Source organism: Mus pahari, chromosome 21 (genome assembly GCF_900095145.1).
Source record: "Mus pahari chromosome 21, PAHARI_EIJ_v1.1, whole genome shotgun sequence".
Classification (NCBI taxonomy): Eukaryota; Metazoa; Chordata; class Mammalia; order Rodentia; family Muridae; genus Mus; species Mus pahari.
Genome location: NC_034610.1, coordinates 26,150,322 through 26,171,357, shown reverse-complemented (window position 1 = coordinate 26,171,357; position 21,036 = coordinate 26,150,322). Strand labels below are relative to the sequence as shown.

Sequence of the window (21,036 nt, the reverse complement as noted above, 5' to 3'; positions counted from 1 at the left end):
TTTCTGACATTGCAGGTTCTCTGAGCTGCACCTCAGACTCCCTGGCCGCCTCTGGCTCCAAGCACAGGGATTTCCCAGGGTGCACCCTCTCTCCTGGCTTTGAAGTCATGGTCGCTGTACTGGTTAATTTTGTGTCAACTTGACACAGGCTGGAGTTATCACAGAGAAAGGAGCTTCAGTTGGGGAAATGCCTCCATGAAATCCAGCTGCAAGGCATTTTCTCAATTAGTGATCAAGGGGGAGGTTCCCTTGTGGGTGGTGCCATCTCTGGGCTGGTAGTCTTGGGTTCTATAAGAGAGCAGGCTGAGCAAGCCAGGGGAAGCAAGCCAGTAAGGAACATCCCTCCATGGCCTCTGCATCAGTTTCTGCTTCCTGACCTGCTTGAGTTCCAGTCCTGATTTTCTTTGGTGATGAACAGCAGTATGGAAGTGTAAGCCGAATAAACCCTTTCCTCCCCAACTGCTTCTTGGTCATGATGTTTGTGCAGGAATAGAAACCCCAACTAAGACAGTTGCCTACTATGAACAACCTAACCCTTATTTCACAGGACTAATGCTGTCATGTCCTGAGGTCTCTGCTTCCCAGAGGTCATACTCTTCACCAGCGTCTTCATCTCCTCCAGCACTCTGTATGGCCCAAGGCCACATAGTCGAACACAGATGCACTGAGCACATAGAGACCCTGCACCATAGATCTCCGAGTCTCTGCTCAGTGCGTGGCATCCTCTAGTCTCCATCTTTTGTCTTTGGGGCAGCTGTAGGATCAACCAAGGCTCAGTCAACTGGGTGGATGGCACTGCCCAAGTGCTGACATGCAGTTCTGTGAGGCTGTCTGCTTGGCACTGGGTATGGCCCTCCATTCTTCCGTGACGCTCCTATAATCTGCCTTTGCTCATTTCCAAGCTGCCCTCTCCTATCTCTGCGTCCATACCGCCAGGGCTACCTGATAGCCACATTCAGATTGAGTTACAGAGGCGCCACGGGGATGCCGCTGGCTTCAGTGAAGGAGTCCGCAAGGCTGAGTGACTTGGTAGAAATAGTTCTCTACTGGACTCCCCTTTGCCAGCTGCTCACCCTCCTGCTCGTTTTTTATAATGAAAAAAGGAAATTATTCCTACTTCCAAGGATGGCCGCTTCAGAAATGGTGAGTAAGGGACCCGGGGGAGGGGGCGCTTCCAGGATGCACTCTGAGGAACTTCCCGGCTTCCTCATATGGGACCTGCCAACCACGGCCTGCGTGGGAGGGGATACTCCCATAAAGCTTATTTTCCAGAAGCTTAGAGTTTACTAATATTGTAAAAATTAAAAACAAAAAACAAAACAAAAAACAAGGTTAGTTTTTAATGGTGAGTAGCTCCATTTGGAATGTAATTAAGCTCCACAGGTAGCCAGGAGGAGGCAGACTAGATTCTCACCAGCCTCTGTGGGGAGGGCTCTGTGGACCTCAGCCTTGGCGGAAGCAGATTCCTAGAACACTTTGGTTGTGGACTGATCTGGGGCTCACCCGGGAGCACCCTACATCACTGGCTTGCTCAGACCTGTACAGAAGGTCTCTATTGTAGGAAACAGAACCCTGTGTGGGTTTGGCCCAAGGCAGAGGGTTTGGCCTGAGGCGGAGGCTCCCAGCCACTCCTCAGTTGGCTGGGTGGCCTGGGTCCCCAGGGCTCAGATACTTTCTTTCTCAATTAGGTCATGCTTGCATGAGCCAGGAAAGGGCTGTGTTTGTGGGCCGCTACTAACATCGTGACAGTGCCCATTCCCGGGTGCTGCCTTCATTTTAGGACACGTAAATTGAATATCGGAAGATCTTATGTCTATGACAGGTAAATCCTATGGCTAGAAAGAAAAATCAAAATGTTGGACAGAGGAGGACCGTCTCATTCTGACGGGTCACGGTTTTCTAAGGAACAACACAACAGTGACTTCTGGGTGACAATGGGGCTTATCTCTAAAAGCACCACTTGATTGGCTACACAGAGGATGCTGGCACTGTTAACTTGAAAGGAATTAAAATCCTGATTTTTGTCAGCTCTAGAAGCCACTCTGCGATTTACCTTGGTAAAGTTGTGTTCTCAGTAGACAGACATTTTCCACAAACCCACAGGGGGTGTGGGCTTCACGTGGGACTGAAAGGATTTAAAATGGGACAGAGGCACCCCTGGTGCCCACACTTTGCACAGGGACCAACCCTGCTCACCCCTGACTAAGCAGGTGGAGGTGGAGCCGGAATCCAACATCAGAGGCCCTGAGATAGTCACCATGGGGGAGAACGACCCTCCGGCAGCCGAAGCTCCCTTTTCCTTCCGATCACTCTTCGGCTTGGATGATTTGAAAATAAGTCCTGTGGTACCAGGTAAGTGGGCCTTGGGGACTCGGGCCTTGTGCAGAAGGGACGAATGTGTTCAAGTGTCTGGGGCTGGGAGGCGGGGGATTCCCTTGTACAGTCTCTCACTCTCCTGCTCTGTCTGTTTTTCTCTCCCACCTCCCTCTGTCTCTCTCTCCTCCCTTCTGCTCCTTCTCTACAGTACTGGGCCTCACACTAGATAGGCACTCTAGGGCTTTGCTATGACTCCCACCCATCCTGGGCATCTCTCCATCACTGGCTGGACACTTTTCCTGATCTTGTAGAACCACAAAGTTGAAGGGTGCTAAGAAGGAGCCCCTTTGGGTCAGGCACTTCCTGAATCTCTGCAGGCAGTGTGTGCGTGTGCACATGCGTTTGTGTTTAACCTCTCTTCTTGGGGGTGGGGGTGTCTTCAGAGACTCAAACTCTACAGTGGCTCTGCTTCACTAAGAAGAAGGTCAAATGGCCACCACCTTTCTAGAAAATTCAGGCAAGCTGTATGTCACCAAGGGTCAAGTGCCATGTTAGAACTTGTGGACCCAAAGAAGGAAAGCTGGTTTTATGAGCCACATACCTATGCAGGAAGCATTCCTCGCCTGATGTCTGCCACTGTGCCCTCTTTGTGCTGAGAGCTATCTGTGGTTTGCTGGTCCAGAGAGCAGGGCTCAGGAGCAATGGGAAGAATGAGCCCTGGGACTGGGTGAGAGTGGGGATGTGGAGAGTTAAGGCTGTGCCTCTGAACAATGTGTATATGGGATCCCTGAACAATTTTTTTTAAGTCATCTGGGCTGTGGACAGAGTAAGGAGAACAAGGTAGAAGGCATAGGTTTATGAACTGAAAAGACCCCTGGGTCTCTCCCTTGTATGCTGCCGGAATGCTAAGGCTTTACGATGCCCTTTCATTGGCTGTTCAGACTGCTTCATGCTTGTCATTGTTATGAGTGTCATCCTCCACAGAGTGTGTGGAGACAGGAATCTGTGTACACCCTTGACAACGTTTAGGATACATTTCTGGAAGTGCCATTACTGTGGTCAGAACTGTACCTGCTTTTAAGCTGTGTAGCTACATCTCCGACTCACACAAACGGGAAGCAAACCTGACCCGTTCCCCACCCGGTGCTGTGTAAGAAACCGGCCATCCCTTCCACCGTAAGCACCCGTGGGTGTGGTCATAGCAGAGTCATGGTGATGCTAGGATGAATTTAAGTCTATTTTTTTCATTTGTTCATTTCCTGGGAGGTTTTCCTGCTCGTCAGTCCTTTGTGGAGCCTCTCCAGAGAGATACATCCCACGTGTCCTACCTTGGTTTCTATTGCTGTGGAAAACATAGCCAGAAACAACCTGGACAGGAAAGGGTTAGATCAGCGTCACAGTTTATAGTCTGTCATCCAGGGAAGTCAGGACAGGAACTCAAACAGAACAGGAAGCCAGAGGCAGGAGCGGAAGCAGAGGCCATGGAGGAATGCGGCTTCCTGGCTTTTTCTGACCATGTTCTTACAGCCATTCAGGACTGACTGCCCTGGAGTGACACCACCCACAATGAGCTGGGCTCTCCCATGTCCATCAAGGACAGGGATTTGTCACTCCCTGAACAGCAGGTGACCTCATCACCTTTGTCACTGCCAGCCCCCTCTCCAGTGGGTATTGCACCTAGTAGGTGGTTCCCATGAGAGCTGAAGAATCCAGAGTCTGGGAACCCCAGTCTTTGAGAGTGGCTTGCAGAGTCATGACAGCTCTGATCTGGAAGCAGAAACGTACTAAGCAGAACATTCTGCTACTGGGCAGATCCACACTGAGGATGCAGGGAATCAGTCACTTATACGGTTGGCTTCAGCTCACATGTGGCGAATGGCTTGGAACAAAGGCTGAGGGTGGCTCTGTAGGGGAAAATCCACCTTGGGGTGGTTTGAGAGACCCCAGTGGCATAAACCACATGGCATAAACCCTCCATGACAGTTGAAGGAAGTCCCAGGTCCCAGGGCTGCTGGGACAGCATGCCACAGCTGGGTGGCTGAGTCAACGGTTTTCTTGTCTTCCTTTTTGGGAGCCGGAAGTCTGAGAGCCCAGATGTCAGTAAGGTCCCATTGCCATGAATACACACAGGACCCTGTGCCGATATGGGCCCTTGGCCGATAGCCTATAGGGTTCTTTGAATTGTGGACATATCACTCTGCCCTCTTCATCTTCCCATGGATGTCTGTTCTCCTGGTCTCTTACCTTTCTTCTATGCATGTGTCTGTGTTAAACCTTCCCCCTCCCCGAGGACACCAATCATCCAAGATTAGCCGCTGCCCTACGGGCCTCATCTTAACTTCTCTTCTCTGTGGCCTCCAAGTAAGATTCCATTCTTGGCTGTTGAGGGCTGGGCCAAGGGCTCCCAGTGAGGATACTTTTCAGCCCACAGCAATGTCGCTTAAGCTGGGGCAGAGAGCTGGGTGAGCGAAGACTGACCCAGACAACGTGGTCATTCATTTAACCAAGTCAGCTGTCTTTGGGCCAGTGCTTTCTGTGCACAGAGGGGACACAGCGCACATGGCTAAACTTTTAAGTTTCACGTCACTCAGAACTGATGCTCCCTGGCTTCCCCAAACCCCCATCCCTTTGGTTCTCAGACGGAGACGCAGTGGCCGCGCAGATCTTGTCCCTTCTGCCCTTGAAGTTTTTTCCGATCATCGTCATTGGGATCATCGCCTTGATACTGGCGCTGGCCATCGGCCTGGGCAGTGAGTACCATCTATTATTCAGTAGGCGCTCGATTACCTGTTCTGGCATTTAAACTTGCATGAGACCCTCCGCCCCCACCCCCTTGTCCGTACTTGCTGCTGCCTGGCCTTAATTACTGGTGGCCCGTGTCCTTTGGGTTTGATGGCTATGGGTTTGATCATCCTGCATGAATGTCAAACTAGTGTGGGAATAGGCAGGGGCTGCTGGCTGTGCTCCAGGCTCTGCCACCAGGGTAGCTGGCCGGTTAGAATTACTCAAAGGTAGCAGGTGAAACAGGACTCTGGGATGGGAAGGCGGAGGCTGGGGTGGAGCAGACAAAGCCGTCCATTCAAGTCATACCACGCGCATCGGCTATTTTTATAGGGAGGTATGTAGGGCTTTTGAGAAAATGGGTCACGGCGAGGAAGGGGCTCTCTTAGAGTCTGTAGTTTCTTATTTTCTCCTTCAAGTAACTGCAGCACGGGGCAGGGTATTTTGCCTCCTGCTCAGGGTTCATTGGCTTCAGGCCCAGAGTAAAAGGAAGCAGGGTGGTTGAGCAGTTGAGTGGTCTCAGTTGGGGCTCTTGCTGGGCCAGCTTAGTGTGTTGGGCCCAGCCATGCAGTTTCGTCCCGCCTCTGAATCCCTGAGAGTCTGACTGCACCGTCTTGTAATTCCTGGAGGTAGTGATACTGTGGTTGTGGCAGCCCCGCCCCTTGGAGTTCAGGACAGGCGATATGGCTGAAGGAAACAGGCTGCTGTCTGAGATGTAGTTTCAATGCAAGTTTCACTATTGATGGGCAAGTTCAAGGCCACAGGGCAGGTACATGGCTGTTGGTGCTGTGCACTGAAGGGGCCACTTGCTGGTGTTCTCCCATCCACTCCCTTTCCCCAGTCCACTTCGACTGCTCTGGGAAGTACAGGTGCCATTCATCCTTCAAGTGTATTGAACTAACAGCTCGATGCGACGGGGTCTCCGACTGCAAGAACGCAGAGGATGAGTACCGATGTGGTGAGTCGAGACCGATCACAGAGAGTGAACACAAGCCAGCACGTGCCCTTTCTGTCCGATGAACCCCAGGCATAGCCAGCATCATGTCCTATCCTCAGCTGGGATGTGCCAAGCTGGGTTCTTGGAAAACTGTTATACATGTTTATATCCAGTTGGGGGACCAGACAGGTTCTGAGTTGGGAGTGGGTGGAAACTGCAGCATCTTGTGGGGGTGGGCTATGGGCAGGAGCAGAGAACAGGTCACACGTTAGCCTCTGCCTGTTCTGCTAATCATTGCCCTTCCCCCATGCCTGGCCAGTGCGGGTGAGTGGCCAAAGAGCGGCGCTCCAAGTGTTCACAGCCGCTGCGTGGAGGACCATGTGCTCTGATGACTGGAAAAGCCACTATGCCAAGATTGCCTGTGCCCAGCTGGGGTTTCCCAGGTGAGCCAAGGCCAAATGGCAGAGCAAAAGCAGCTTGATAGGGACAGTCCCGAACTCTCTAGACGCTTTGACGAGTCACGCTCCGTTTTTATAGCACCTCCCTCCCCCCATGGGCACGGGGAGCTGGGCCTCACAGGGAGCAGGACATCATCTATGAAGGGAGTTCTCAGGGCTAGGCCAAGACCTTAGATTCAAAAGCCATTTAGACGTTTGGAGCTAGGGCTAGGGCTAGGACCGGAGCTCAGTTGGTAGAGCTCTAATCTGGCATGGCCAAAGCCATGGGTTCTGTTCCAGCAGAGGAACAAGCATGCAAGGTGACACATGTGTAATCCCTGTACTGGGGAGGCAGAGGCAGGGGCAAGGAAGTTCCAGATTGAGCTGAAAAGTGAGTTCCTGTCCAAAAACAGACAGACATAAAAAAAGAAGAAAGAAAAACAGTAACAGAAAGCAAACAGTTCACGTGCCCAGAACTTTTGAGTGGAAAAATAAATACTCTGGTTCAGTGCCTTGCAGCTTAAAGAGCAGATGTTTGGAGACAGGCACCGGGTTCTGCTGGTCACATCCGTGTCTGTACTCACATCCTCAAAAGCCCCAAAGGATGCAATTATTCAAAACCCCCTTAGCCTCAGGAGACCACCTAAGACAGTGTCTTTCCAATTTCAGGGCTGGGAGCCAGCTGCTGGCTTTCCACATTGTAGCAGCAGGCTTTTGCCTGACCGAGGGCCCCCCTCTCCTTCACAGTCATCACTACTGACTCCTGACCCCGGCCTTGCTTCCCTGGAGGCCACTGATACTGTAGGTCCCAGATTACCACAGGCAGGTTCCCAAGTTCCTACACTGACCTTAGGAACTGAGCAAGACTGATGGTCACAAACTCTAACGTAAACCCTAGTTTGTTCTGTGACTCAGGAAGCAGGGCCCTTAAAACAACATGGCTGCACACACCTTCTGTCTGGGATCTAAACCAGTAGGATCCTAGGCGCCCAGCAGCTGAGGTCCCCCAGGCCTGCCTCCTCTGTATGTTATGTCTGCTTGGGTTCTGAAACCAGTTGCAACTGAAATGCAGTGACAGCTGCGAAGGTTACTAAGAGACAAAGTTGAGAATTATGTAGCTATACTCCTTAAAGAAAAAGGAGAGATTTCAAACAGCACAAAACCCACGCAGGTACACTTGCACACACGCACGTACACATGCACATACATACTTATGCACACACATACGTACTTACGCATGCACATACATACGTACATATGCACGCATGTACGCACAAGCATGTACAAATCTCGGTGTAGATTCAGGCCAGTCTTGTGAGACCTGCTGCATTTCCTCCCTTAGAATGGATGATAAACCTCCACCTTAAAAGGCCATGGGAGCTCTGTGGTCATTAGGGTGTAGGTGTGACCATGGCTGTGGTAGCAGTTGCTGCAGCTCTGAGGTGACCCGTGTAGGTTTCATTTGTGACACTGAGATTCCCTCTGCCCCAGCTCCTTACTCTGTCCATCTCCCTATGACCCGGCATCCCAGAAAAAGCAGGCTCCTTTACAGCAGCCAACTGCAGCCTCCCCTGGGAGGAAACGCCAGGCCAACGTCTGGATGCCTTTTTCTTCAAACCCGTGCTTCTGAGTCCTGGTGGCATTAATAGCATCTGGGTGACAAACTGCTGGGTTAGTGAGAAGATGGCCACCGGCAGTACACTGCTCCCCACCTTCCTTGGGAACGTCATAAACTCTGCATCCCCCACCCCCACCCCCACTTTTCTATGGCTGGTTTGTGCTCAGCTGTTCCACCCCATTCTTTCTTCTTTCTTTCTTTCTTTCTTTCTTTCTTTCTTTCTTTCTTTCTTTCTTTCTTTCTTTCTTTCTTTCTTTCTTTCTTTCCTTTTCTTTTCTTTAGAGGAAGCTATAACCAAAAAAATGGACAAGGATGGAGAAGCTCTGAAGGCAGCTCAGGCTGAACTCAAGGAGGCCCGCCGGCAGTGCCACCACCTGCAAGTGGAAATCGAGTCTCTCCATGCTGTGGTAAGGAAGATTCCAAGGCAACTGGCTCCTTGCACCCCAGGGCCTATGCAGATCAGAGAGAGGAGGCGACTTGGGGAGGTGGCTTGCTGGCCCAGTATGTACAACAGAGAGAGAGGGAGGGAGAGAGNCTCACTTTGTAGACCAGGCTGGCCTCAAACTCAGAAATCCTCCTGCCTCTGCCTCCCGAGTGCTGGTATTAAAGGCGTGCGCCACAATGCCCGGCTCTTGTTTCTTTCAATCTCTCTTTTGCACCATGGCTGTACATACCTGTCTCTTGGCACTGAGCTCATTTGCTTGGTCCCAGGGTCCTTAAGCCACTGCCTTCTATGACAGTGCTAAGCAAAGTGGAACAGGCTCTCAAACGTCCCATTACCCCTCACCCTCAGGAGCTAGACACCCAGCTGCCTCCTCTGGGGCAGCCAAATCAAGAGCATCCAAGTGGGGTGGGCGGAGACCTCCTAACTGTGGCAGGAAGTGGTCTTTCTTTGTGGCTAGAGCTAGGTGGGTGGGCAGGCCAGGCTGTGGATTGTGGGTCAGCAAGCGGGTCCCCAGGCACAGCTAAGCTGGAACGCCTGGCTAAGGTGTATGCAATTTATCAGGAAAATGAAGCCTGTGGTGACTTGGGAAGGACCACATGACTCAGGTTCCCATGGCTTGTAACCTGGTGAGTGGGGGTGGCTGGTATCTCAGTCACCATGACTGCTGGGTCTGGGTTTCCAATGTGCCTGCAGCTATGTGAGCTCAGATCACCTCAGAGTGGATGCGCTGGAGGAGCAGTTCCAGGGCGACTTTGTGTCCATCAATCACCTCTTGTCAGATGACAAGGTGACCACATTACACCACTCTGTGTACATGAGGTAAGCGGTTAGACAGATGGTACTGCTGTCTACTCTGGGGCCAGGCCACAGGCTGGGTTTGGGAAGCTGAGGTGTACTTCATGAAGGGAAAGAACATCACCTCTACAAGCAGGGGTGGAGCTCACTGCTATGGTTAGAGTGGTCGTGCATAATCTGGGGTGCAGGGATGAATCCCAGCCCTGGAAAGTCTGGTTCAGTGGAGGCAGGGAAGGAGCTGCAGTGACAGGCAGGTATGCTGCCAGGCCATTGCTGTGCCTACCTCACAGCAGGGAGGCATGTGTATGTGTGTGTGTTTGCATATGTGTGTGTAATGTGTATATGTGATAGGGGGTGTGTGTCTGAGTGTGTGTGTATGTCTGTGTGTATATGTGTGTTTGCATATGTGTGTGTAATGTGTATATGTGGTGGTGTGTGTGTAATGTGATGTTATGTATGTATATGTGTGTATGTTTATATTTGTATATGTATGTGTATATATGTATATGTGAGTATATATGTATGTGTGTATGTGAGTGTGTATGCATGTGTCTATGTATGTATACATATGTATATGTGTGTATGTGTTATATATGTGTTTGAACATGTATGTGGGTGGTATGTATGTATGTATGCATATGTTTGTGATGTGTGTATGTATAAGTATAAATGTATATATGTATGTATGTAAGTGTGTGTATGTGTGTATGAGTGTGTCTATAAATGTATGTGTGCATGTATGTGTATGTATGTGAGTATGTGAATGTGTATGTATGTTTGTATGTGTGTGTTTGCATATGTATGTGTGTATATCTATCCATGTATGTGTGTATGTACATGAATGTGAGTGTTAGTGTGTGTGTTTTTATATATGTATATGTGTAGATATATGCATGTGTATACGAATGTGTGTGAGTATGAATGTGAGTGGATATGTATATGTGTGTGTATGTGTGTTTGTATATGTATGTATGTAGATATATGCATATATGTATGTACAAATGTGTGTGAGTATGAGTGTGAGTGTATGTGTATATGTGTATGTACCTGTGCGAGTGTGATGCAAGCAAAGAAGCAGGGAAGGGAAGAAGTTAAGACAGCATCCTTTGCAAAGCCTTTTCATCTTCACCAGTTGCTCCCAACCCCCAAAACTCTGGGGGAAGAAAATCCAAGTTCCCTTAGCAACAATCAGTCCCCAGCTCTGAGAGAGCGCCCCACTGGGGTTCAGGCTAAAGCAGGGAGCAGATGCCACAGGTTCTCTGAAGCCAGGCTTTCCTCTGACACCCAGGCCCCAGGTTGGCATGTGTGACCTCTGTTCTATAAAAACAGCAGCGTATTGGCCTGCCCATGAACTGTTTCTTTCCGCTGCAGGGAAGGCTGCACCTCAGGCCACGTGGTCACCTTGAAGTGTTCAGGTAAGCGTCAGAATATGTAGTAGGGACCCACTGATATGGAAGACTGCAGTGATAGAGTCACAGCCCCCATTGGGGACAGCTCAAGACTCTTGGATGCTAGTGTCGGGCTAGGCACCAGGAGGTCACTGTCAGAAGGGACACTGTTGATGGGCAGGGTAACCCTGCATGCTCTCTACACTAACAGCTCTTCCCACTGCCTCCCACAAACGCCACCCACCCCCAGGCTTCTGTCCGCCGAACCCTCTCATTGGGAGTATTGTGAGCTCTGGGTAGGGGACAGGGATTTTGCTGGGGCGCTGACATTTCCTCCAGAAAAGGTCACGGAATTTACCCCTAACCCCTTGTTCTTCCATAGTCTGTGGCACGAGAACGGGCTACAGTCCCCGCATTGTGGGTGGAAACATGTCCTCGCTCACTCAGTGGCCCTGGCAGGTCAGCCTCCAGTTCCAGGGGTACCATCTATGTGGGGGCTCCGTCATCACCCCTCTATGGATCGTCACCGCGGCGCACTGTGTTTATGAGTGAGTGACTGGGTCTGCTGCTGTGGCTTCCGCTCTTCCCAGAGCCTTGCCTAGTCCTGGGTCAGGTAGAGATGGGGTGATCTGGCGGTGAGGGCAAGTTAGCGAGCCATGTGCCTTACAGTGGACCTGTCTCTGCGTCTGAGAGTGACATGAGCTGAGCTGGCACAGGGAGGTAGGAAAGGGAGGAGGGAACTCAAGGAAGAATGAGACCCATTGAAATAAGGGTCCTAGGCCCTCCTGACGCCCACTACTCCTCCTCCGTGGTATGACACAGCAGGGTAGCCTGGATGGAAGTGCAGGGTACCCAGAGAACACCAAGCCCCCTTGAAGCTGTGTCTGCCAGGTGTTTAGAAGTCCCAGAGACACCTTAGACCAGTGGTGGATTCTCTTTTTATCTCTTGGTTTAGTTACTGTCCAATAGAGAAGGGCATCTCTGCAGAGAGTAAAGCTTAGCCCAGATCTCAAATGCATATCTCTGGGGTGTCATGGAGAGAGCGACCTGTCTGGGGTAGACACGAGTGTGGTCTGTATTCCTGCAAGACTTGGGAGTGTGGTCTGTGTGGGGCACAGATGTGTAGGGCATTGGGCCATCTCCCACCTGGTGACATCTCTCACTGTTTCCCTGGGCTCTTGGGACACCAGAGTTCAACAGGGCTGGGTCTCTCCTGAGATTCACCTTTCTGTTTGTGCATTTCAGCCTGTACCACCCCAAGTCCTGGACTGTCCAGGTGGGTCTTGTGTCCCTGATGGACAGTCCTGTGCCCTCCCATCTGGTGGAGAAAATCATCTATCACAGCAAGTACAAGCCAAAGCGGCTGGGCAATGACATAGCCCTCATGAAGCTGTCTGAGCCGCTCACCTTTGACGGTACAAACGTTTAGGCCTCTGCCCCGCTTTTAGCTTGTTTCAAGTGCTTGCCTGTTGAGACACTGTTACAGTGGCTGCTTTACTATCCTTGTGTGGAAATCCCAAAACCTGATTCAACTAGGTGTTGATGTAGGTGCATTGCATTTGCTCATTAGAGGAGTGTGCCCGAGAGCACGCATATGCACATGCATGTGTGTGCGCAAATGCATGCATGCACATAGGGGCCAGAAGTCATTCTTGAATGTTGTTCCTTAGGGACCATCACCTTGCTTTTTGGGGGGATGCAGGGTCTCTTACTGATCTAGAGTTGCCTAGTAGGCTGACTGGCCAAGAAGCCCCAGGGACCCCTCTGTCTCTGCCTCCTCAATGGGTAACACGCTCAATGCCACTACAGCTGCCTTTTTACATGGGTGGCACAGATCAAACTCAGGAGTTCGTGATTGGGCAGCAAGCACTTTGGCAGCACAGCCACCTTCCCAGCCAGAATTAGGTGTTTTCAGTGTGAGCACGCTAGGAGACAGCGCCTTTGCTTAAGATTTCAGCCTGTTACCTTCTTTAGACTTAGGTTGTAGACCTTGGCTGTCCCTCTAGTGTCAGTTCAACCTCACAGCCTTCCAGTTCTGCTCTGCTCTCTCTGCCCTGTGCCAGCTGCAGATGGCCACCTGATGCCTCTAGGTGGCGGAAGAGAGTCATCTGTCCTCAGGGACCCAGAGTACTTTGCTGTTCTGGTTTTTGCTGCTTGGAGTCTCTTGGAGGGCATCCCCAGGGGAAGGAGCAGAGTTCCAGGCTGGGGCAGCTTGAGGGCTTGAAAAGAACCTCCTTCTTCCATCTGGAAGGTTCTAGGTAGCCCTGCTATAACTCTCAAAATTACAAAGCCCAAAGCAGGAGGAATGTTGGCTTAAGTAGAAGTCCTGACCATTCCAGGCGTAAGCACTCGGAGGGCAGGCAGGGTCGTTTCCAAGGTAGACACCCACTCTTGGCAGCAAACCTGTGTGATTTCAAGGGCAACAGAAAAGCTGCTTAAGTGGGGATGGGGGGTTACTTGCTAATTATTGTTGGTGATATTTGATTCTAGAAAGGGAGTTGTATGTAGTATACTTGGCTAAAGAGTTAAATAGGTCTCTACCCTTCTCCACTTTTCCATGATTACCATGCAGGATGGTTGGGGAGGAGGGGGTGCATCTCAGGTGCTGCTCACACAGAAGCCCTGGGCAACATGCAGCTGCTGGGCCTTGCTAGGGCATCAGTGGCACAGCCTAGATGCACACTGGCTGTCATCACAAACACTCAACGTCTGGTCCAGGAGTGACCAGCTATGGCCCAAGAGCCAGCCACGTGTGACCCAATGCACATTTGAGCAAGTAAACTCTTGTCATAAATCCATCAGTCCCTTTGTGTATGTCTCCTGCGGTTCCAGCAACCGTGATGAGGTCCACATAGCTCCCAAGCCTGAACTGTCTTCTGTCCAACTGTCCAGCCTTTTACAGCCAGGCTTGGCTGCTGGGCTCTGGACTCCTGCCACACAGTCTAGGGCAACATCTGGGAGATGAGTGGGCGTGGCTTCTGCTCTGAGCTAGCTCAATCACCAAGGCCCTTCACTTCCTAGGGGGTGGGTTCAGTTGACTTCTGGGGCAGTGGCTTCTGGAACTTCACCTCATTGTGCCCCCTTCTAACAGAGACCATTCAGCCCATCTGTCTGCCCAACTCTGAAGAGAACTTTCCCGATGGGAAATTGTGCTGGACCTCAGGATGGGGAGCCACAGAGGATGGAGGTCAGTGGTCTGAAGCCAGAGGCTGGGAGGGCCCCTCGGGATGCTCGGATGTTCCAGCTCAGGGTTAGGGCAGGCCAACTGTTCACAACAGCCATCTGCTGAATAGCCGTGGGCCACCACGGTGCTACTCCTCTTTGGACAGTGTGACGTTTTGAGGTTTCATGGAGAAATGAGCTATAGGGGAGAAGGGGGGGTACTTCTCCATGGCGAGGCCTCCACCCAACCCTCCTCCCTGCCCCTTCTCATTCTACTGAAGCAAGTGTCTGAAGCGCACCTTGATGAGCCTCAAGCTCGCACCAAGCAGTACAGGATGAAGAAGTCTTGCCCGAGAGCTGGCACGGCATGTTATTCTCGCCTATGGGCTTGCTACAGTAGGCATTACTCAGCTACCTCCACTGCTTTGGTAGTGCTAATACTCTCGGTGATGGTCACATCACGTACTTGCCAGGGACATCTGTGTCCCTTGCATCAAGGAACAGTGCTGACACAGTCTCTCCAGCAATGGCTTTCCTCTGTGCATTTTCTAGGCACAGGCCAGCCTGCTGTCACTAGAAACTGTAGCCAAACTACTGAGGTCTAGATGGCTCAAAAAAGCTCAAAAGGGCAGACTTGAGTCCTCCATCTTTCTCAAGTCTGAGGTCAAGATGTCTGCAGGCCTCAGGTGAGGCCTGTCCCAGCATCTCCCCAGTGTCTGGTGGCTCTAGTCATCCTTAACCCAGACCCAATGTCTATGTGGCTGTTTGATTTTTGATTTTTTTGGTTGTTTGTTTTGGGTTTTTCCCTAATGTGAGCTCTGGGTATCCAACCTACCACATTCCAGGTTGATCTGTCTCCTCAGTCCCTTGACCCCTGACCCCATGGCATCAGTTGTCAGATCTGCCCTGAATGCAAGGTGGCCCGGCCTCCAGATGGTACTTGATCCATACTTCAGCAGCTTCTGCTCCAAGCAAGGTCACGTGTCTTGGTCACAGGCAGGCAAATAAGGAGGAGGTTACAGTCAGCCCATGAGGAAAGCTCAGGGTTCGCCTTTGGAGACGTGTTCATGCAGGCTCTCACTGCAGCCCAGGCTGACCGCCATGAACCTCACAGCAAGCCTCCTGCCTCAGCCTCTCAAACTCCAGGATTCAATGCCCACTTTGTTTGTTACCTTCCAGCCTCAGGGGTCACTGGTGCTATGGGCTGGCTCCTCAGTTGTCTCTGGGGATGGTGACAGCTGTTGTCCCTTTACCTTTGCCCCCACACTCCTGGCCTCATCCTCGTCTTCAAGGCCGACAGGCTGATCTGACTCTGGAATTGCTCTGATGTCGCCTTCTTCAAGTCGTTGATAGGTCCTTGTCATTTTCATGAGTTTACCAGCATCACCCAGGCTAGTTCACAACCATACCCATGAACACCTTTGAGGTCCCCTAGTCAATGGCAAAGCCACAGTTTCAGGGCCCACACCTGTATTTGGAGGGACACGTTACTGTTGACTGAATTCAGCTCTGTCCAGAGGTGGGCGGCCTTCAGGGCCTCGGTTTCCCTTTTGTAATGTGGACTGACTGGCATGGGTCGAGGCTTGGTTGGCTGTGGGACAGCACACTGAGCAGGGGACACTCTGGGTGTCACGGATTCTGTGACAGTCTGCTGTCGCAGTTACAGTAGACCTGGTCTTTGCTGTGGCTGCTTCCTGTCAGGTGGAAAGTCCCATGTCCCCTGGTTCTCCTGACTCTGTTCTCTAAGCCGGACTCCCTCTCACTACGAGTTTCTCACATTGCTCTGCGGCAGGTGACGCCTCCCCTGTCCTGAACCACGCGGCTGTCCCTTTAATTTCAAATAAGATCTGCAACCACAGGGACGTGTATGGCGGTATCATCTCTCCCTCCATGCTCTGTGCAGGCTACCTGAAGGGCGGCGTGGACAGCTGCCAGGTAAAGGACTTCCAGTAACCCTTGGGGCCCCAGCAACAGCCCACGGGACAGGCCCCTGGCAGCTTCCCCGTGAAAAGCAAATTTACATGGCACAAGGAAGAGATTTGCTTAAGATATCCCCTGGCTTTCTTGGTGGCCTAGCCTGTGTTTACCCAGGTTCCCAGTCTTTCAGGGCACACAGGGTGTGGCCTCTCCTCATCTCTCCAGTCTGATTCTGAGTGAGGAAGGGGGCTGTGAGCTGATGAAGCCGGGCTTCATGGGACTCAGTACTACCCTTGGACACAGTGAGTCAGCTCTGGCTCAGGCAGATTCCCTCCCTTCCAGCTCCGTGGGCTACACGGGCCACCCTTGACCTTCATAGCATAGTGTTTGGGGTCTGAAGGCAGACATAGCCAGAGGGAAACGTTCCCATATGGTCAAGGAGCCACGTCTTGAGTCCATTCTAGAAGTATACGGGGAGAGGTGTGCACATGGTTCACCGGTGATGTGACATGGAAAGTCTGTGCTGCTGGGACAGTATAGCTGCTCCAGCCTCTTGACCTTTGCCTCTGTTGACTCTGCAGGGAGACAGTGGAGGACCCCTGGTGTGCCAGGAGAGGAGACTGTGGAAGTTAGTGGGCGCAACAAGCTTTGGAATTGGCTGTGCCGAGGTGAACAAGCCCGGAGTCTACACGCGGATCACCTCCTTCCTGGACTGGATTCACGAACAGTTGGAGGTGGGTGGAGCGGCCCAGTTGGAGTTGGGCGTTGACTCTCCAGCTCACGTTTCCCCGCACCCAGCTCGGTCACAGGGAGCCAGGAGGAGATGGATCTGGGTATCAGCCCTAGGACACAGTTAATCCCACGGGTGTGACCCAGGCATACAGGGGAGGACTGGAGGAATAGCCCTGCCTGACTCAACAGGGAGAAAGGTGACCGGTGGATGAGCTGGGAAGTTGATCCCTTGCTGAGAGCCAGGTCTGCTTTGCTTCAGGGAAGGGGAATCAGGACAGGCCTACAGAGGCTCCTGGTCAGAGAGGGCAAGACAGGGGAACTGAGAGTCACAGGGCACCAGGCAGAGAGATGCTCTGATAGACACACGCCTTGCTGCGATGAGAGTCAGATGTCCACAACCCCAGTCTCTCCTGAGAGGGGAAGGGCTGTGGGGAAGCAAGGCCTGGCCACACACCAGGCGCTAGGCAAACATTTACTAACTTTATCTCAGATGGGTTTTACATCATCGCCCAGTTCAGTTTCAAAGATGTTTTCTGCTGACGTAGGAGTGAGATTTATGTAACGTGGGCAAATGTTTAAAAGATGACAATCCCATGGCATTTGACGCACTTATGTGTGCAGCCATGCCCTCTATTCGGTTCTAAAAATCCTCCTAGCATCCCAAGGGAAACACGTGTCCCTTCCTGCCCTCCAGTCTTCAGCAACTGGCTGTGAGGGTCCAAAACATTTATAATGTGTGTGTGTGTGTGTGTGTGTGTGTATGTGTCTATATGTGTATATTTGGGAGCAATGTGTCTGTATGCGCGTATCTGCGTGTACATGGTATGTGTGCATGTCTGTGTATATGTGGTGTGCAAGTATGTATATGTGTGCATGTGTGTGTTATGTGTGCGTGTGCGTGTGTGTGTGTGTGTGTGTGTGTGTGTGTGTGCCTGTGAGTGCAGTGTATAGTATTGTAAACTGCCCAGTGTAGGAGCTGGGAATCAAACTCAGGTCCACTGTAGTATAGAGTGGTATGTGCTCTTAAGCACTGGGCCACCCCAAGGACCTTTAAAAGGGTTCTTGTCATTTGAAGCAATTGACTAAATAAGAAAAGAAACCTTCAAGAACACCTTTAGCGCCCCTCAGGGGTTAATTCCTGTTTCTTTTCTTTTTTAAATGTTAGCTTTATCTTATGTGATGGCCGTTGTGTCTGCATCTGTGTCTGTGCCCCGTGTGTGTGAGATGCCTGGAAGGTCAGAAGCGGGCTTCAGATCTCTTGAGACCGAACTCACAGACAGTCATGGGCCGCAAATCAAACCCAGGTCCTCTACAAGAGCAGCCAGTGCTCTTAACCTCCGTGCCATCCTCCAACCCATGTCTGGTGCCACAGGATAAATTACTAATACTAAATATAGTAATTATACTATTTTTTTCATTATTGGTTTAACTCAAGGGTTTTTTTCCCCTTTTTAAAATTTTTAGTTCCGAGGGCTGAATGCAAGGCCTTGTGTGTACTAGGTGGGACCCCATCACTGAGCTACACCCCAAGCTCTCTGCTTCTTCATCTAAATTAAGAAAGACACTGAACATGGCTTTCGTGTTGGGGTAGGGTGGGGATGAGGTGGTGGCAGGTGAGGCCAGGACATGCTTAGACCTCAGCAACACTAGTCATAGCTGTGACTTTCCACAGCCTTGCTTCTATCTTTGATGCATGATGGAGCCCATAGGGCTGGCCCAGTGTAGGCCTGGCTGCCAGTCACAGGCTGGTAGGAAGCCACCAGCTGAAGCAGCCTGTTGGCACTATTATGCATTTAGTATCACAGGCTCTTCTTCAGTAGAGGGTTGAGCTAACACTTGTCTTCCCCTTGTGTAAAGGGACATTCGAGCAGGTGATGCCCTTACACTGAAGGCACTGTGCAGACTGGTCATTTGTACCTGGAAGGTGTGGCAAGGGATAGAGAAACCTCGGAAAGCAAGTGTATCTTCCTGTGGTTATCTCTTGGGACACAGGTGCCACGTGACTGTTCTGGAACTCTAAACCACCACGAAGTCAAGCAACGATTTCCTGATGCCTCATACTGTCCAAGAATATGGGGCAGTCAGGGACTCAGGGTGGGCAGCCATGACAGGAACAGGGTCCTAGCCAGGGTGCTCCCTACACTGTGCTCCATGACGGGTGCTACCCCACTCCTCACGATAGATGGGATCTTGGATAAATGGGGGCTTCCAAGCTAGTAAGGACTCGTACAGCCACACCCAGATCAGAACCTCAGCACGATTCCACCCAGAGGGATGAACAGATGGAAAACTTGGGGTGAACAAATCTTTTCTTGACCATTTGCTAAAACTGAAGAGCCCCAGGACCTTCTTCCAGTCAGTCTCAATTAGGGATCTGGTGTAAGGACCAGGTGAACTTCATCTTTTGAGCCTTGTTTTAGGAAGGCTGGCGTATCAAGTCTCACTGGCAAGCAGGGAAAGGCCTGGCTGGTTTCTGAAGTGTCTTGTTGCCTGAGGGGCTTCACTATGGTGGCTGGCTGGGCTTTGGACCGTGTCTCAGGGCATCTTAGTCATCAGCTGCCTCTGACCACGGAGGACATGCAGGAGATGTCACCTGCCAGACACACCTGCTTCTAAATCGCTTTCCGAGTAGCTCAAGGGAGGTCTGGAGGTCCCCTCCATTCTGTAGGAAGATTCCCAGGTTTGACTCGTTCCATAGGAGGTCCTTCCTCTCACTCAGTGGCACTGTCCCATGCCAGGCCCAGGGAGTCCCCACTCCCACCATCCTCACCCTACTGGCCATGTTTCCCTATCCAGTTAGGGCGTAAAACAAAATGTTTCTGTTTCAACTTAGTCCCTGGGAGCCTGCAGCCAAGACGTAGCACCTTCGTGTCACAGCCTGTGGGACAATCTTGGGCAGAGGTGAAGAGTACAAAGGGTGGGAGCCATCCAGAGCTGGCAAGCTTTCCCCTCAGTCACCACTGATAACACCCGGTGGAAAAATCTGTCCGAGACATGGTTGGCAGGGGAAACCCAGCAGTCCTTGTTTTTACTTCTAGAGAGATCTGAAGACTTGAAGAAGAGGGAACCAGCCAGCCCCTGAGCTCCTGAGGGCATTCACAGCCCGAGCCTTCCCTGGACTCCTGTGTGGCCATGTTGGATGGGAGTACCCGCTCTTACTGCTCTGCCCATTGCACTGAAAGGGAGCCAGCGGGAAGAGCACCCTCCCTACCCTGACACCCGGAATTGCTTGCTGCTAAAGCCCCTGGCCCCTGGGCTTTGGGGCTGAAACGATCTTGGAAGCTCTTTCTGTGCTTCCTGAATCAACCCATGCACATGAGTGGCACGTTTCCCTGCTACCACCCTAGATTTTCTCCTCAGAGTTGCTGCCGACACAGGCAAGCTCTCCTGCAGAGCCATCGAACACCAGTTGGTGCAGCTACAAGGCCAGGAACTGCTGATGTGGATTGTTGAAGATGCAGTCACGTGTTTGTTCCCAGCCCCAGGCCTCAGATCTCAACCAACCGTCTATTCCCCAGAGTTGGTTCCTGGAGTGGGGCGGCACGGTCTGTGGCTGAGTCAGCCTGAGGTTTTGCTCCACTGTTTTCCCACAGGATTTGGTGCTCGATGAATTCCTCCCTTCTGGAAGGTGTCCCTTTGCTAAGCTTGACTTGTCCTCGGGCTTGAGTGAATGTGTGGTGGTGGGTGGTGGGCACGGAAGTCATGGGCTCACATCAGAAGCCCATCCTACACACGTCAGGAGTTTGCATTTTCCTGTTAGAACAGGTTTCCCAGATCTCAGAAGTATCCCTTATTGCATTGTGGGACGCATAAGTGAGTGAGGGGCCCAGGTCTGGTCAGAGATAAGACTGGACACTAAAAGCAAGCTGAATAAAGGGGTCCTAAGTGATGGGGTCTGCCTCACCCCTCTCTGGGCACTCTGCTAATGGGTCATAGCTGATGGTGTCTGATCCCCTCTTACCTGGCTCACAGGCCTGTGGTTCCCATATTACCCAATAACAGAGGAGGGTTACGTGAGACATAGCCATGGGTCACTCAGGCTTGTCACAGTTGAAATCTTCAGAGTAGGAATCAGTTGTTTTGTGGCTGTAACAAAAAATGTGTGTGTGTGTGTGTGCACGTGCGTGTATGTGTATGTGGTGTGTGTGTAGTGTGTGTGTGTGTTGTGTGTACACATCATCAAGACAAACTACCACATAGCCATTGTACTTTGACTCAACCCTGTCCAGATTAGAGCCCCTACTCAGCTTTCTGTGAATAGAATACAGGTCCCAAGACCCACAGTGGGTGCCCGAAACTGTGGGCAGCTCTGAGCCCTACACAGATGGTTCTTTTCCATATGCATCCCTCCCTATGGATGTCATTTATCTACTAGTCACAGGAAGAGATGACAATCCTAACTGAAAATAAAGCACAGCAGTTATTAAAAACATATGGCCACTCACACTAACATGTTACACTCATCATCAACAGCACTGCGGACAGGAACTCAAGCGGGGCAGGATCCC

At 51.4% G+C, this 21,036-nt stretch overlaps 1 protein-coding gene across 1 annotated transcript; it reads left to right on the top strand.

The window, feature by feature from the left end:
• The first annotated feature begins 1,125 nt into the window (after positions 1-1,125).
• Tmprss3 (transmembrane serine protease 3) lies at positions 1,126-19,723 on the top strand. The gene is made up of 13 exons (XM_021221656.1): positions 1,126-1,143; positions 2,211-2,352; positions 4,956-5,066; positions 5,939-6,055; positions 6,354-6,477; positions 9,228-9,353; positions 10,701-10,744; positions 11,100-11,265; positions 11,963-12,132; positions 13,809-13,904; positions 15,672-15,814; positions 16,378-16,530; positions 19,567-19,723. Exons 1-13 carry the CDS (start codon positions 1,126-1,128, stop codon positions 19,582-19,584), a joined length of 1,428 nt encoding a protein of 475 aa, XP_021077315.1. The 3' UTR covers positions 19,585-19,723.
• The last annotated feature ends 1,313 nt before the right edge of the window (positions 19,724-21,036 follow it).